The following is an 18,787-nucleotide window of genomic DNA, read 5'->3' on the forward strand; positions in this document are numbered from 1 at the left end:
ATGTTATAAGCCATGGGCAAATGCATCTCCCCATCTCAACATTTCAAATATGATTTGTTCTGGATAGTGCACTCTACATGCTCACATAGCAGAAGGAATACGTCAGTTTGTAGTGCACCCAGTGGACAACTTTAACAATTAAATTTTCAATTTGGCTTTAGTTCTGACATTGCATCATTATTGCATTGCACACACAGCACACTGACAATCTTACTTTTTTTTGGCTCATAGAAATAATTCTAGGTCAGAGGTAAAAGCAGTGAGATAACAAATCTAAAATATTATTATTAACATGTATATTGATAGTATAATGTACAAAAACCACTGCACAGCAAACTCAAGCTTTCAACCCAAGGCCATAGCTGTCTGAGGCCTCACTTACACAACTGAAACCTGGTCTTCAGATTAGACTTCTGCTTACGAAGCAACTCACCAGCAGCTGTGACAATAAGAGCTTGAATTAATATCTCCATATCCTTCTGCATGAACTAGAACTCATTTAGATTATTCCCTCTGCTCTCTCAATATAATTCACCGTATCCTCCCCCACTTTATTTCTCTTTGCACCTGAAGGCATGTTCCGCTGCCATTTTCTTTCAGTGAAATATAAACATCACATTTGCATAGTTATAATTCAGCATTCGCTAGGAGGTAAACATTGCTATCCTGACCATTACCCCTACTCTTTTATTACAACTAATAATGCCTTGAAAAGGGAACCCAGTTAAAGCTTTTCTGTATTAATATTTCAAGACAACAACGTCAAAAATGAATAAAATACAGTAGCCTCAGACCAAGAAGAAATACATTAGCTGATTTGTCCTTCACTCCCTCTCTTGTACAATAGCAAAGTCATTGCAGTCACTATAGTGGATAAACTAGAACCAATTCTGTCCACAAAAATATCCTCTAACTGTAGGAATTACAGTCAATATGTAAGCTCTTCTCTGTCCAAACAATAAACGTTAGACGATTTCTCATTTAAAAATGTATTTTAGGGATTCTTAGGACTTCATAAAGTTAATTATGGTATGTGTGTATGTTGGTATATGATTGCCTGTGTGTATTTGTGTGTCTATAATGATGCTAAATATAGCTTAATGACTAACATAACCCAGTGCTGTGGAGGGTGAGTTGACAGGCTTTCTCTGAGTTTGGATGTGATGTTTCATAGAATGAGACATGACAGACCACAACAAAGAAGGCTACAGCAGCCTCTCACATCTCCATCTAGAATTCAGTGACTCAGACATTCAGTCATTTTTTTACTGAAAGTTTACACTGCCCTTAAAATAAAAATTTTAAAAATTAAAGATTTTGGTTTTAAACCATTAATCTCTCAGGCCTCATAAATGGCACTTCTTACCATGTACAGTGTCTTACCAAGCAAAGTAAAAATGAATGCTGAATATATGAATATGTTTTCTAAAGGAACAAAGGACAAAGGATGTTGTATTTTCCTGATTAAAAAACAAAACAAAACATAGAAAACACAGGTGCTAATGAACATTTACATCGCCTCCTTTTCTCATTATCCTCTTACCCTCTACAACTTTCCCTGTTTGTTCTGCTACACCACCAGGGACAACCTTGGCTATGTAGGCTCCAATCTCTCTTCGGCTCCCTGGAATCTCCTTCCCACCTACCACACGGATGCCAAGACCATTCCCTGAGGGGAAAATAAACATACAGAACCTAATTAGCAAAACAAAGATAGAAATCATTGTCTGCATAATCCTTGTTTGTGATGTATGTGTGTTGTACCTGATACACTGGTGTCCTTCAGGTCTCTCTTAAGCTTAATGCGAGTGTGAGGGAAGGCGTAAGGAACCAGTTTCATCTAAGAGAGATTTTCAATATGTGAAAAATAATTTACAACACAAATAAAATGGTTCACTCACAGAAATAATTTAAGGTTTACCTAAGAAAAAATTGAATAAGGAAATAACATAGTATGAAGTTGAATGCTGTTAGCTTGGATCTCACCTGTCTCCTGTCTGATATGTTTCCGCTCTGCGGATGCCCTTCTCTTGGTTTATCAAACCAGTCTGTGTCCTCTCTCCTTAGATGGTAGGCTAGGCAAGGAGAAGTAGTAGTTAAAAACCATGTACACACAAACACACACTTTCTGTACCCCTGATACCTTGATAAATCTCTATTTTAAACATAGTAATGACGAGGCAGAGATCAATCTTGCAATGCAGGCTTTGGAAACACAGTTTCTACATCACAAAGTTTGTCACACATCCATCCTGCTGTTTGCTCATACGCAGGAAGATCTCTGATCTGTCCCGACTGGATAGGTGAAAGCAAAGAAGTATAAACTCTGTTCCACCCTATCCATACCTTCTGTGAGATCAAATGATCTCTGCAAACACTGAATGAAGGATGAATACATTTCAAGAGCATTTTAAATCTGGCATGCTTTTGCTACCATGCAGTGCTCCCCGTCTGAGTGTGAGGGCTTTCTTGTTTGTGTTCACATTTTCATAGCTGCTAGATATGAAATGTTGCAAGAAGCCTTAGAACATTATATGTTATGTGTCAATAATTTCAGTCCAAAACATTGTGGGTAGAAGTTGTCCCATAACTACTTAGGTGTTTCTATTCTGATGATAATAATAGTAATGTAAAAAAGTAATAATTAAAATAACAATAATGGATCTTATTAATATAGCCATTTTCTAAACAACTGTTAGTATATTTTGTATTTTGTTTTTTGTTTTTCATAAAATAGTTTGAAAAGTGAAGATGAAGAAATATGTTCACAGTATTTAAATCCTTACCTTACACTCTAGCTTATGGTATAAGATCAAAATACCATAGCTGTGAAGTGGTTCTGTATTAAAGTAATGTAATAGTGAACTAAGTGCAGTGTGCTGTGAATCCTCCCTCACCTCATCATACCTTACACATCTAATAATCTTTTAGGGATGACATTGAATAATGTATATATGTCACATTTTTATCATCATTATTGCAAAGCTGAGCAAACTTTCAATATCTATAGAGAAAAATCTAAAGCTGTGATAACAAGTCAGCTTGGTGTGGAAGGAACATTAGAAATGTGACTCATCAGTTTGGTGTTTAATTTAATAGATTGTCAATTAGGATAGAATGTGCGCAGCTCTGCCAAATGTCTCTGTATTATCAGTGAGCTAATTTCACCAAGAAGATGCACCAATAATAATGAAGAGAAATGGCCTGATGACTACGTACGCTGAAGGTAAATGTTGCCTATTACCTGCATGTCTTGGATTAGAAAGCACTTATCAGTCCTCATCAGTATTATAGGGTACATTTTGAGCTAGGATCTGTAGACAGTGGCAACATTGACCTTCAGAATTCTATAAAAAATTTGGATAAAATGCCTCAACATACAGTATATGCAATAAATACCAATTTAAACATAATTTTGTTTTGATACTTATGCATGATCACACAATATACACGTGATTTTTTGCAAAAGTGCATGAACATGAATACTGGAAATGGGTCTGATATGTTTACAGAAGCACTGTGATGTGCAGTCATTCCAGAATGATGTATAACTGAGGTTACTACAGTATATGACACATAAAGGTATCTAGTGCCATTGAGATGGGTTTCATTCCAGAATGGATCTGGCATGTCAACTACTAGAGATCTGCTAAATGACATGTATTGTGTACCATTGAGATGTGGGTCATTCCAGAATGAGTCTGGTGTGTTTACAAAATCAACCAGAGAAGTGGATCATTCAGAACCATGATATGCGGCATGGAGGCATACAGTCTCTATGTAACTACATGGGAGTTGGGATGCTGTCTCACCTTCTATATTCCAGTTTGGGCCTCCAGCTGGGGTGCAAAGTTATATATATATTTTTTAAAGAAATTCGTTCAACAAACTACAAACTTAACAAACTACTGGAATTGTGCTAAGACTAGATTTGTATTGTGAGTATACTGTTCTTCACCACATGCACTGAAAGCAATAGTCAATGTAAGATGCATGCTTGAAATTACTACGAGTCTGACATTACTTGCCTGTCAGATATTTTACAAATTTAAGGAAAAGCATTATAAAAAACATACAAAATACATTTTAGGGAAAAAAAACATCTATCAATTAATGTAATGATTGAGCCATTGTAGTATCATGAGATTAAATATCTTTAACTAGTACTGTAAGATACTCTACCGTGTCTGATACTTTCATGAAAGATTCTGGCATCATCTCTGTTCAAAGCCAGCATGGACTCACTTAGTGCTGTAATCAAGGCAGATTGACACTTTTATGTGGAGTCAGGACACATATCATCTTACCAGGAACTTAACTATACTGATCCTTTGAAAACCATCCAGAAATGAAAGCCAAAGTTGCTAAACATTTTTGTTACTGTGTCACTGGGATACTTATCTGATAATCAATGTGAATTTCGTTAAAAACTCCAAAACTTAGCCCTAAGCAGGCAACAGTGTTTTACAAAAGCCATTGTCCTTTCATAATGTATTGTATGCAGTGTGTTGTTTACCTGTCACTACTAAACGCATAACATACTGTATCATATTAAATCTTAGGAATGATGAACTAATTTTCATATGCTGTATGATATTGATATTGATATTTACAGATATGGTTTTACTTAACCTAATAGAACACTACCAATCCCACACTTACGGATATCAAGATAGTATGTGTCAATATTTGTTTGTCAATCACTAGGGGTCATGGACATCTCACATGGCAATGAGACATCCACAGCAACAATCAACAAACAGAAAACATTCACTTTATTAAGATGGAAATGGAAAACATATGTATTGCACAACATGCAAGGATGCAAAATCAGATACAGATAGAAAATCAAAGATATATAGAAATAAAGACATATAGTTAACAAAACACAAAGACACAATAATATGATGCTAAATGTTAATCTTCACAGTACACATTACGAGAAAACGTTATTGCATTGCAGTGTGGTTTTAAGTGAAGAAAACTCCTGCAAATTGGATTACTCTTCTATTGGTACTGTAGGTGTGTCACTGACTTTCCAGGATTTAGAGAAAAGTAACTACACAAAGTGAATGCCTTGACTGTGGAACACACACCAGACACCATGAATCAGCAGTATTCCTTTAAAAATGACTACCGCCAGTTTTTCTCCAAACTAGCTGAAAGGGTGCCTTAGAAAAGTAAATATACATCTTTCTGAAGCGATGACCTACTTCTCACAAAGACACAATTTCGCTCTGCAGATTAGTAAGAGAGGGCCAGGAAAAAAAACAGAAAGTGAGAATCCCTGGACACTCCTTGTCATACTTTTATGTAAAGTCTTTCACTATAGGTTTCTGCAGCTAAGGCAGCTTCCAGGTGATCTAAATAAAGTCAGAAACACTTTAAATTGCATTAACCACACATTTTAAAAGCTGTAAATTCTATATACTGTAAGTAGAATTTGACTTGATTTACATTTATGAGGCACTTCACATATAGAAAGATGATTAAATATTACACTGTTCTATTTTAAATTCTTTCTTTTTGTTATTTAAAATAGCTTACATATTATACATTACAGGGATTTTTCATAACACATAGCTTAATCCTATATGTAACTTGTACTAAAAGTCTTCTTTTTTAGTCTTGTTTTTATTCTTGGTATCTAACTTTTTAGATTAAATAAATACTCTTAGTGCCACAACCTCTCTTAATATAAATAGTTATGTGGGAAAAAAAATCTCAATAACAATGTTATATCTACCATGCATTCACTAAATGTTTCCAGCGTAGATACTGTGTTTAGGGTGACCATAAAATATTTATTGCTCAGATTTGGAATAAATTTTGGGCTCTCACTAAGGATAAGGCAGCCATAATGTGGACATGTATGAATAAGTTCAAGTCTATAGATTTTGTGCACAACAATTCTGTTACCACTATATTTCACTGTGTAGAAGTAAAACCATTGTAAAATAAAAAGACAAAGCATGCTAATAAAATCACAGAACAAACATGGATAGAACTGATTAGTAACATACATAAACTCAGACCAAGAGTATTATGTATCGGTGAGTGAGATATTAAAAAGGAAAGAAACAGCATGCAAACATGTGACATTTACCGTGACAGAGGGGAATATAGTAAGAACTACCAACAACAATTATCTGGAGCACTGATGATTGAGAAAGAACCAGTTAATGCACAAAGTCAATAAGACCACTCAGCATTAGCATGCATGACAAGCAGGTCCACACAGTTGAGTTGCTGCAACAGTCTCAGGCTCCATTTACCTTCGCTGTCAGACATGGCGCCTTGTAAGTCATCCATGATGAATGCGATGTCACGATCATAGCCACGTGTCCGAGATTCCTCCCTCATATGTTGTTGAACCTCTGGCAGGGAATGGCTAGACCCAAATTGGTCCCTGGTGTCAGCAGAGATGGGAGGGAGAGGTCCAGCTGAGGCTCTAGCCATACCCATAGGCTGCCCCACTGGGCTCAGAGGGCTCTCCTCCTCAGAGTTCTGAGCCACAATGGGGATACGGCCCCTGCTTTGGCTGATAGGTAAACTGGTGGGCTTTGCTCTGGCCACCCCAGGGGCAAATGCTGCATCCAGGACCTCTCCCTCTGTTTTAAGTCTGAGTGAAGAGCTGGACAGGTCACGTTTGATAGATAGATCCAAGCCATAGACAGAAGAGGGGCGGGAGGAGGGGCGTGATGAGGGTCGGGAGCGGGTGCCACTTGGGTAGGTTCCATCATCCTGGACAGTAGCCCTAATAGTGGATCCCAGTCCAAGAGACTGCCCAAGATTAAGAGAACCAGCTAGGTTGGCCCCCAGGGAGGAGCCCAAATATTTTTGCTGCTCAGACAAGTTCTTTCTTAGCCCAAATGTAATCTCATCCTGAAGCAACCTAGCCCTCGCTGCCAGATTGGTCACAGAGGAGGCTCCAGATCCCATGTAGCTGCCAAAGTCTGGCTCCAGATCCCTACTCTCCTGAATTGGGGAAAATTTAGTGATGGCTTTGGGGTCTATCAGGGCCTTTTTGTTCTTCATCTGTTTCTGGTAAAGCACAGCTGCTGGGAGTTGTTTTGCAGCCTGTTTTTCAAGGGTGAGCCTGCCGATGCTATATTTCTCACCTTTAGGGAAGTGGCGAAAACTGCTATCACTAGGGAGATACTGAGGCAGGCCCAAGCCTGTTAAGTGTTCTAGTCCCTCAGTTCCTCGCCTGAACTCCTGCTTTATCTGCTGCTTCAGTAGCTTCAACTCATAGGGCTCCTCCATAGTGTCATCTTCTCCTTTACCATAACCCTGAAGCCGAGATGAGCCTAAAAAATCTGCAACCTAAAAGAGAAAAATGTCACACGTTGAGTATTTTCTCAACAGATGTGTGATTTGAACTCACACAATAACACATGCATTTTATGTTTTATATATAACTCAACAATAAGTAATCAATGGTAAATACACATAATTCATTATGTCTACATTTGTTTTAAATAGTTTTTTCAATGAGGAGTGTAACAGAATGTACCTCTGCTGTGCGCCTGACTTCTGCTGCCCTGAGTAGTCTGTCTGCTTTGGACAACTCCTTATCAGGCAGGTTAAATCCAGAACCCAAGCCTGTGTTGCCCAGCCCTGTTGAGGCCTTGGTGAGCTCCCCAATGTCCTCAATCAGCACGTAGTTCCTGGCATTGTGGTGGTCAATATCAGCATAGAAGGAATCAGCAGAAATGCTAGACATGGGACTGGAGGCCATGCTCCTCTCCTCTAGTCCTAGCCTCAAGTCCAAGCTGCCATACTTGCCCCCCAGATGTGCCACCCCATAGCCGCTTTCTGTGGAGGTTGGCACAATGAGTAGAGGCTGGTTGCGTATGACTTCATAGTTGGTAGTGATCTTAGGCTCTAAATCAGACAGGGTGGTTTGTCGCTGCTTTCCCTGTTGCAACAGCAGAGCATGTTGGAAGCTGCTAGGCTGAGCCTGGGCATGTGAGAGGGACAGGGTTGGAACATTTTGGTAAGGAGACACTTGTTGGTGATAAAGGGACTGCTGCTGATATAGGTTCTGTTGGGTGTAGTGGCTGGTAGTTTGAGTCTGGGGAACATACTGGGCATAGTGAGAGTAGGGACTAGTTAGTGTATTGTACTGGGAGTCAGCTTCTGTCTGTGGGGGGATGAATTGGTCAAACTCAGACTGGGGAGCTGTCCGTGGTCTCTCCAGTCCATCACCCCTGGCCTCCCTGATGTTGCTAACCTCACTGTCTGACATGTAATCTCTTTCCTCTGCCACCCCCTGGAGATAGGCCCTCTCTCTCTTCTCTCGCTCCTTCAGTAAGGCCTCCTTACGCCGGTTGATACCCATCTCCAGGTACCTAATGAGAAAAACACATATTGTTTTACAATTTAAGCAGTAACAATTTTATTAACATTACAACCAAAGAAGCAAATAATGTTCCGGGTTCTCACACATTAATACCTGTTACTATGTGTGAGTTTGGAGAGGTCTCACTGAGTGATGTCAAGGCAGCCTTTTAGCCCATAAGCTATCAAGGTAAGAGGGGAATCATGCAGATGAATTAGGAATAATGATTGCAAGAGAGGGACGAATGCAGCAATACTGATTGTAATCAATTTACATAATAAACACTGGTTACTAACATTATTGGTTCATGAATTAATGTCACAGGGTCTGAACAAATGCCTAAGCCTAAATTGTGTTGATATTAAATCTGTAGCATCTCACCGTAACTTGGCATCAATCTCCTTTTCCTCTTCATCTAGCTCAGCCTGTTTCTTGCGAAGTTTAGAAGATTCTCTCTCCACCATATCAAGCTCCTTGTCAATGTCCTGCAGGATCTTTGCCCGGGCCATTGTTGTACTGCGGGCAAGACGGCGACGAGCAGAGTTGGTGCTGTACCCTGACCGTCCTGTCAGAGAGTCATCCTCAGGAGGGGGGTCTGGTAGTGTACGCTTGACTTTCTTACCTGTACCAGAGGGAGAGCCTCGGCCCTAGGAAATAAGAATAAGTCATAAATCTGTAAATCATTGGATGATGATTTAAAAGACATCCAAACTAAATTAAATTGCAATTCTCTGCATACTTCACAATCATCTTTGTATTCACAGCATTTTCAACATTCTGAGAAAAATCATTAACAGAAAAAGTTCTTAATTTTTCCACTTATAATCTGCTGTGACTTACAGAATAGCTGTCTGCATAGTATCCACCCATCCTGTCTTCTGTGGTAGGACTAAGCGATTTAGGATCAGATAGAGACTTCTGACCAGCCTTTAATATCCGAGGGCCAGAGGAAAATCTGGTTGGGTCAGCAGTCAGCATTCTCTGCCCTCCAAGTGACTTCTCTGGAGACAGGGGGGAGACTTGGGTATAGAATACTTTGGACTTAGAGGGGACATCTGTTGTCAGATGTGTGCTATAGCCCACCTCAATGGGTGTGTGCCTTCTGTCTGAGTCTGTCTGACAGCTCAGACTACCACCTCTCTGAGAGTTCTCGGGAGCTGAGATATGCTTGATGATTTCCACCTTAGTGTCCATCTGGACATTGGGTCGTTTGATAGTTCCAGAGTGGTCAGTCTGAACAGATATCTCGGCCACTGTCTGGATAGCAATGCTAGAGACCTTGGAACCATGTTTTCCATCACTGCTATGTTTTCGAGATCGCCGTCGAGCTTTTGTGGGAGCATCCCATTCATCTTGGTCCTCATCATCTGTCTGAGCTGAGCTGTCAACATTTCTCTTATTCTTCTTTCTTCTTCCTACATGCTGCTTCTCTGCTGAATCTTCGTCATCAGTCTGCACTCCACTATCAATTATCTTTTTTCCAGTGTCCTGATCAGCTTGAAGCTTCTTTACTAGGTTAAGCTGGTCCTGACTTTCCTCTAACTGTGTCCCAACAGATGGAGTTGTAGATTCATCTTTGACAGGCCAGTACTGGCCACTGTCCCCCACCCCTGCATATTTGGCATCTAGTAGGTTTCCTGTGGTACCAGTGCTACTATAATGCTCATCTAGCTGGCGCTGGAGTTGCAGTTGGAGTTGTTGGATTTGCTGCAACTGCTCTTTCTGCTGGGCATAGGTCTCCTGCTGGGCCACCATGTGGGCATGGTGCTCTTCCTCTTGCTGCAAGAGAAGCTGTTGTTTCAGAGCCTGGAGCTCCTCCAGCTCCCTTTGGACCATTAGCTGCTCCTGTTCACGGTAACGTTGAATCTCCTGCCTCTCCCACTCCAGCTCCTCAGCAAGACATAGCTGTTTAAGTTTTTCTAGTTCTAGAAACTCTCTTTCCATCTGATACTGGGCCATCTTAGTGTTGTCTAAGCCAGGAAATATTGGGGAGGAGGCTAAGGCATCCAGAGAGGCAGCTATTGCCTCCAGGGTGCTGTCTGAGTACATTTCCGGATACCCTGTTATGATGTCAGCCAAAGCTGTGGGTAGAAGTTCCTTAGGTAGTCCTGTGTCATAAGGAATGATCTGTCCTGGGTCTGTAGAGGGAATGAAGCCATAGGGATGGGGCAATGACTGGTTCTGGATTGTGGATGTAGGTGTTAAGGTAGTGCTAAAGATGGAGCCTGGTTGAGTGGTAATTGCATATGTGGATGGAACTGGGGCAGCAACAGAGGAGTAAACTATTCCATCTGAGGTTCTTAGAACACTATTTACACCAAATCCAGCTGCAGGGACCTGGGAATATGGAGCAGTAGTCATCCCAGGGTAGGCTCCAGTAGCTTTGCTAGTGTAGTCTAGAGCTTTACCTGCCACAATAAGTCAAAAAATAGAGATTTTACTTTATCAAATACATTACAATTTTGGAAACAAACATACTGTATATGAAGTGAAGGCTATGCAATTTGGATTTAAAAAGACTTCCATTGCACATGCATATCTGCAGTCATTTTGGCTAGCAAGAAGCAAAACCAAAATATTGAGGGAGCACACGCAGGCACACACATGCATCTGTATGAAGACAAAAGAAAAACAAAAGAAAAACAAGCATGCATTAATATCTAACAATGAAAACATGCATATTAAATAGCAAAGTAAATAAACGGTTCAGGAAAGCATGAGTAAATAAACTTAAAGGTAAAACCACCACATACATCTTCAGAAAGCAAGGTATTAGACTGTAACAATATCAGTTTAAAAGCAGAGGCACATTTTAAATAAAAGTTTCAAATCTATTAAATCAATCAAATCTAAGCCCATAGAACAAGCATAAAGAATGGCAATAAAAAAATGCAAACATGCAGAAATTCCCCATACTCACCAGCAGAAAGTTTAGTAGCAGTGAGGTCTATAGCTCCATCTGAAGATCCACTGAGATAGTCATAGTCATTCTTGGGATCATAGGAGAACAGTCCTGCCTCTGTCAGGTTGGTCTCAGACATCGATGCTTTTATACCATTCATGCCTTTGATACCATACAGTCCAGCATTATCATATTGGTAGTGGTCATCTCTATAGCCAAAACGGTTGTCAGGCTGGGTTGTGACTGGAGGCTGTGTTCTGCAGCTTCCTGTGAATGGCAGCTTGTAGATGACATCACAGCACACACTCCTCCTACCAGCTGTAAGGTCAACCGGAGTCCCATCATCCTCTACCACAGTGGTCACTACTCCTGGGCTTGTACCAGACAAAGCTACCATAGCTCTCACTGGTCTGTAGTTTGACAAATCCATAGCCCCTGTGGCCTCTAGAGAAAGGACAGAGCCTCCACTGCCAATAGCTGTACTGGCCAAAGTCGTTGGCTGTGTGCCTTCTGAGGAAACGAGAGCTCCAAAGGAAAGATTAATGGGTATGTCTTGAGCTGTGGATGCTACAGCACTGACTACAGGCTGGGCGTTCACAGGTCTATATACAATCTGGGCTAGTGGTTCGAATGGTTTGTATGTGGTAAGAGGCAGAGGCAATGATGGAACAGGGCCCTGCAAATCGAGAGGTTTCTCTGCTGGAGTGTTGCTATATGAGGCAATGGTGGCTGTGCATGTGACTATTGTGATGCTGTCAGTGACTACAGAGAGTGTGGTTGCAGGGGTGACCTCTGCACTAAGATTTATTATCTCAGGCTGCACTGCTGTGATTTGACGCCCACTAGTGTCACTTGAAAAAGACTGTCTACATGACTCAGGTGGTGTAAGGTCCATGCCTTGTTCAGTCATCTTTACGTCAACCTTCATTGTACGTAAATCAATTACATCGCCGGGATAGATTATCTTCCCATTCTGTTTATGCAGAGGTTGGACTTTAGCTACATCTGGTTGTATAGTGATTGCTACACTGGGTGGAGGGACCTGTGGAAATCTTTCATGGACAACAGACACAGTGGTCCTCTGGACCTCAGTGGTGACCACCTGAGTGACCAGGCTAGGCAGACTTTCTGGAGGCTGGCCTGAGGTGGAAATTGAAGAAGAGTACATGTGACTCATACTGGAGACCACCTTTTCTGGTCCTCTAATCTCTTGGCTCTCAATAGACTCTTGCTGAAATTTAGTGATGGTGATTGGAGCTACAGATACACCCTGTGTGATGTCCTGTGCAGTGGGTATTGAAGTTCGCCTGGTGTATGCCTCAGTAGTTATTATCTCCAGAGGGTGATCATATTCTGATGAATAAGTTAATACATGTGGTTGTTGTTCTGCTGAAGGAACAGACCCTCTCCTGTATGGGACCTGAACAGCATAGCCATCAATAGGAACATCTTTTTCGGCTGGTATGATTACAACCTGTGCCAATGGTGATGGTTTTGGCATGGTTATGGATTCTCTCCTGGTGGCAGCAAAGGCCTCGGTTGTGACCACCTGTGTGGGAGTTTCATATTCTGTAGGATAGGTAAATATCTCATTTGTGGTGTAAGGTGGCTCTACTATGGATGATATCGATGTCCTCCTCCTACTGGTGGTTTCCTCAGTTGTAATAACTCCAACTGGCATCCCCACCACTGCCTGAGGTTGCATCACTGATGGTGGTATTGAAGCTCTTCTTACAACAACATCCTTCATTATAACCTCTGAAGGTGTCTCATGTTCAGGCTCTAACGCTATGACCTCCAGTGGAGGAGTTGAATGTGGCATGGCTGAGGATGTAATTGCTCCATAGACCTGTGGCATATAAGTAACAGCAGGCACTTCTGGCTGTGCTGCCATTTGTTGGACACCCATTACAACAGGTGATGGTGTTACTTCAGCCATTGTAGTAGTTATCTTAGCATCTGTAGGTAGTGGCGTCAACATAGCTACTTCAGGTGTTTGGACAACAGCTACTACAGGTAGAGGATGAGTTACTGGAGATGCTGTTGGTACTCCTAGTACTCTAACAACAGTGTCAGTAGAAAAATCTTCTGTTGGTAATTCACACTTCGTAGGGAAAGTCACCACTTCAGCTGCAGGAAGTGGTTGCTGTGTAGATAATTGCTCGGTCGCTACAGACAGAACTTCTAAGGGCTGAAGAGTTTGTGGGACTGATGGTGGTTCAGCAATGTTGTCAGTATTATTGAAACCTGCGGGCAATTCTTGCTGTGTAGAATGAGACACTGCTTCAACCACCATATGTTCCTGCTGAACAGGAATTTGCTGACCCACTCCTGGTATTGGGGATCTCATCATAACTGCCTCGGGGACAATGTCGTCAGTTCGCATATGCTGTTCTTTTTGTAGTATTTCTATTTGAGTTGCAACTTGTTGACAATAGACAGTTGAGGAGACTGCAGCTGGTCTATCTTGAGGAACCAGTGCATCTGAAGGTACCCCTGGCTGCAGTGGTACAACAACAGCTTCTATCGGAGGGTGTGGCTGTACAGGTACAGTTGGTATTGGAGTCTGAGGAACAAGTGCTTCAACAGAAATCTTTTGTGGAACTGTTATAACCTCTATAGCAAATTGTGGATGCTGAGTAACAGATGGTACAGATGGTGCTCTTGCTGTGGCTTCCACTGTTAGTGGTTGAATAAGAACCTTTGGCTCTGGAGGCATGGTGATGACCTCTGACAATGACAGTGGTTGAATAATTGGTTGTTGTTGCGCCATTACGGGGATGTATGGTTTCTTAATTGGATGAGGAACACTATGTGCCTGAATGGGTGTGTGCTGACCTGATGAGATTGTCATGTCATCAGCCACAGATGGTGGTGGTTGCACTAAGAAGGGCACAGAATCTCTTCCGGCTTGCACTTCAGCAGCCACTACCTCAGAGGCTATCACTTGCTCTACAGCAACAGTTGGAGCTATGGGTATTGGAGGTGGATGCCTTACACTGGGGACAGATGCTCTCCTAACTGTAGCCTGTGCTGAGAATACCTCAGTGGGTGTTCTCTGCTCTGAAGGTGTGGTCCGTACCCCTGACACTTTTGTAGTTGGGATCGAGCCTCTTCTTACAGGTGCCTGGACTGTTATACCTTCTGTTGGTGAGCCCAGCTCAGATGGAAGAGTTATTACCACATAGGTTTGCAAACATTTGGCATGTCTAGGAGACAAAGGTGACTTAGGTGATGTTGTACCCAACTTAGACTCCACAGGCCGGGTCAGGCTAAGTGACAGAGCATTTGGAGGTTCTTTGGTCCTGGGCAGTGTCGCAGCTTTGGTGGCCATGGTAGGAGGAGGTGGCTTGACACTCTCTCCTGGTTTGTGACTGAAAACTAGTCCAGCTGGAATTAATATAGGCTTAGGTGGTATGGGTGGAGGAGGTTTTACAGTTTGACTAGGGCCAGTTGTTGTAACTGAAACCTGTGCTATTGTGGCTGTAGCAATCGTCACTGCAGTGGGAACAGGTGGCTTTGACTGAATAGTGGGCTTGGGTAAAGCAGTAGGATATGGTGGAGGTGTATCTACTACAGGTATTTCTACTGTGTCTACAACTTTTGTCTCTGCCATGGGTTTTGGCAGAACTGGTGGAACTGAAGCTACTGGCACTGCTGACACCTGAGCAAATAGTGAAGCTGTATCTGTGCTGGGTATATCTGAAGTGGCTGTGGTAAAGGGGGATGCACTGGTAACCACAGGGTGTGTGGCTATTTGACTACTTGGTGGCAGAGAAGCAGTGGAAGCTACTGGCCCTGTGCTAGATATATCTTGTGGAGTTTGGCTGAGCAAAGATATGTTTTCCACACTAGGCACTATGATGACTACATGCCCTTGTCTGGTTGGGGTCACTACTTGAGGTACAGCCACACTGTCTGGCTGTAAGTCCTCCATTCTAGGCTGTATATCCACAACCACAGACTGCATTGGCTGGTCAGCTTCTATGGTTCCCATAACTATGGTAGTTGTCATAGTAGGAGAAACAGGCTGAACAGTCCTTACAAGTGGCATCTCTGTGGTAGGCTCAGGTAATGAAACTGAAGTAGACCGAGGGGGTGGAGGTGGTGGGACTTTCTTTTTGACTATAGTCGTTGATGCTGGGGCTTGTGTAGGCACCTGGGCTGTTTGAGCCAGAGCTGGGACTACTACTGGAATCACTGATGGGACAGCTGGCTGAACAGGGACTGAGTGTACCACTTTGGGTTGGGCTTGAGCTGGGGTAGTTATTAGAGATGAGACTGGTAGTGGGGTTTGTGCAGAGATTGGAGATGTAGTTGAAACCAGGTCAGGCATCTGGACTATGACTGGCCCAGGGGATGAGGCCAGAGTGACGGAAGCAGAAACAACATGGGCTGAAGCTGGAGTGGAGACTGGAAGTGGATGTGTTACAATAGTTGTAGCTATACCTAGGGCAGTAGGTTGAGCTGAAACAACAACAGGTGCTTCACTTGGTGCTGAGACCTGTATTACAGCTGGAGCCTCAATAGGCACCTGAGATGGAGATGAAACCAAGTCTGGCATTTGAACAACAACAGGTTCAGAAGTCTCCACTAGGGCTGGAGTTGGAGCTTCAGCTGTAGAAGCCTTAACTTGAACTAAATCAGTTGTTTGAGCTTTGGATGGATCAGACACCACATCTGGTATTGTAACTATGACTGTGGTTGGAGTAGGATAAGATGCTGGGCCCTCACTAGGAGATACTGTTGCAATTGATGGTGGCGAGATGTCTGGAGGGGACTGGGTTACAAATGAAGTTGGAGGTGTTGGTGTAGACAGTGGAGTTGAATCTGATGAAAGAGGTGTTTGAGCCAAGAATGAGGATGATGATGTAGCATTAGATGCCAGACTGGAATCTGGAGTGGCTGGTGAAGTTGGAGAGGAGACTGGTGATACAGGCGAAGGTGTAGTGGTTAGTTCTGGGGCTGATATTGGAGTTGGAATCGGTTTTGGTTCCGGAATTTCACAGACCACACAGATGGGGTCCATTTCAGTGGTTTCAGACAAAGGTGGGCTTATGGACAGATCTTCTTTAGTCTCAGAATCATCACTGGGGGTAATATCAGAGGAAACACCAACACCATACTCGTCTGCAAGACTGTCATCCTCTTCCTCCCCAGATGAACATTGGGTAATCTTGAGGTCTGGTATGGGGAATAGTGCCTTTCTGAGGGCAGGATCTTGAGGAACCATGGGCCTAACAAAACTTATAGATCCACTAGGAGTGCTGGGAACAACAGTCACCTCAGGGCGCTTAGGAGGTTCAGAGGGCCGTGGTGGAGCTGGGCGTTTCTTTTTCTTGACTGTAAGTTCACTGGTAGTGTCATTGCCTGTAAGAGACATTGTTTGTCCAGTAAGGGATGTCTCTTCTGTAGGTATGGTCACCACACAGGTCTCAGCAACTGAGGGAGGCTCAGACAAGGAAGATTCCATGGCAGTCTGGGCCTGTTGAAACTCCTGCTCTATCATCATCAATTCTCTCTTTTTCTGCATCATCTCTTCATAAACCTCCTCTGGAGACCTGAGTTTCTTGAGCGGTTCAGAGCCAGTATCCCATTTGGGTTCTTCCTCTTGAGATTCAATTATCCTAACTTCAGGCTCCTCAACTAAGGATTCGTAAAGATAGTCCTCTATTGCCATTCCCCCATAGAGTGGCTCAATATCAGGAGGACTCTCCCCTGGAATAGCTTTTGTTTTCTGAATAATTTCCTCATATGCCTCTTCAGCACTCTTTAAAGATTTTGACACCATATGCTTCTCTTTAAATGGGTCAGAAGGAGTGAATGGTATCACTGTTGGTGAAGGCTTACGTCCTCTCTGTACAGCTCGCCTAGCCTCCGGTTCCGATTCTATACTGCCAGAGTACTCAGAGCCAGATGTTCTACTGGTTTCATCCATAGTGGTGACCTGTCTCAGATCCTCTATGGAGGATGCATCCTCAGTTGGAGACAGACGTTGGCCATGGGGCATTAGTTCGTCTTTGTCTTTCCTAGACTTCTCTTCCTCTCTCATCTTCTCTTCCTCAGAGGAGTCTTCGATGGTGGGGAGAGGCTGGGTTGGCTGCCTGTGCTTACCTTTGCGATACTGTTTGTCCCCACTGACTTTCCTGTGGCTGGGACTGCTATCACTGTCCTCCTCTAGAGATGAGGCAGATGTAGGTGAAGATCCTGGAGTAAAGCTAGATGCCTGAACACTAGATGATCCCTTTGACAGGGATTCTGTGATGCTCTCTACTTCTTCATCAGTGCTTTGTCTCTGTCTCATGACTGGAATAGCTTTCTTGAAAGTGGTGCTGGGCACTGTTTCAGGAGCTTCCTGAGTAGTTGCAGCATCAGTTTTCAGGAGGGCTTTTCTCCTGGCTGGGCTGTCTTCATTATCTGTACTACCTTTTCTAGACAGTGATTTGGGTTCCACTGAAGCAGTATCAAGCTCAGCCTCCTCATTTGCCAATTTCTTCTCTTTCTCATCTTCTGAAAGAGACATTTCTTCTTCATCACCCATACCCATTATCTGCTTGCGAATGAAGTCTTCATCTTCTATAGAGGAGTCAGCACTTTCAGTTTTGATGTCCTCACTGCTGGATGAAATATTGCTTACCTCCAGCCTTCTCCTCTGAACTTTAGGTGAGGGTGTGAGCTCACTTTCACTGCTCTCTTCCATTGCTTGGAAACTTAGGCGCCTTCTCTCAGTTTTAACCTCCTCCTTTACTGGCATGGATGTATCTGTTTTTATATCTTTTTCAGGTACATCCCTAACCACCTGCCCATCCTTCAATTCTTGTGACATGGGTAAAATCTGGGGTTGATCTTCATCATTCTTCTCTGCTTTAGATTTAGCCTGAGTGGCTGTCACAGGGACAACAGTGTTTGCCAATTTAACCTGCCCAGTAGGAATGGAGTCCTTTCCTTCTTTCATTGGTTCTTGTTTGGTTTCATCTTGGTCCTGAAAATGTGAGAAAACAAAATGACAGTAAATACATTTCGTATTAGAAAGAATCAGACTTGCAGTGCCAGATATTTTACCTTGTTTTTATTTGTAACTGTAGCATGTTATTTAGATGTAATTATGAAAATGGTGGAATGGAGTGGAGAGGTGCATCACCCAAGTATTGTCCATATAAGATAACAGTGAACATATTCCAGAAGACACATGAATTATGAAGATGTAGTCCCCCTCCCCCTCTTGAGATAATCAGTGTCATATGTACTAGTTTTGGTGTCATTACACTTATCACCAAAATGGAAAATAATTGAAGTGAGATTAACAAAAATCTGCATGAAATGGCTAAAATACAACATATACTGTATATTAAAATAATGCTTGTTGCACAACTTTACCGTCTTCCCTACTGTCACAGCTGAATATAGTTAGCCAAACAGCAATATCAAAATCAGTTAGGAAGTAGATGCCTACATGTCTCAAAGACAACATCTGTATTTAATCCTCAAGCTCCTCAATTTTTATAAATATAGGGAAGGTCGCCAGGATGGTTGTAATGACA

The 18,787-nt window shown here is 42.4% G+C and overlaps 1 protein-coding gene across 1 annotated transcript in view; it reads right to left on the reverse strand.

The window, feature by feature from the left end:
• The window catches only part of pclob (piccolo presynaptic cytomatrix protein b), a 61,688-nt gene that overhangs the window by 14,085 nt on the left and 28,816 nt on the right, over window positions 1-18,787 (reverse strand). The window contains exons 12-19 of the mRNA XM_067589586.1: window positions 11,265-18,228; window positions 9,185-10,752; window positions 8,726-8,991; window positions 7,517-8,354; window positions 6,276-7,326; window positions 1,987-2,075; window positions 1,765-1,840; window positions 1,544-1,669 (exon numbers count right to left, since the gene is read on the reverse strand). Of these exons, the coding sequence (XP_067445687.1) occupies window positions 1,544-1,669; window positions 1,765-1,840; window positions 1,987-2,075; window positions 6,276-7,326; window positions 7,517-8,354; window positions 8,726-8,991; window positions 9,185-10,752; window positions 11,265-18,228 (10,978 nt within the window). The remainder of the gene's footprint in view (window positions 1-1,543; window positions 1,670-1,764; window positions 1,841-1,986; window positions 2,076-6,275; window positions 7,327-7,516; window positions 8,355-8,725; window positions 8,992-9,184; window positions 10,753-11,264; window positions 18,229-18,787) is intronic.

The sequence above is a fragment of the Thunnus thynnus genome, chromosome 5, assembly GCF_963924715.1.
Source record: "Thunnus thynnus chromosome 5, fThuThy2.1, whole genome shotgun sequence".
NCBI lineage: Eukaryota > Metazoa > Chordata > Actinopteri > Scombriformes > Scombridae > Thunnus > Thunnus thynnus.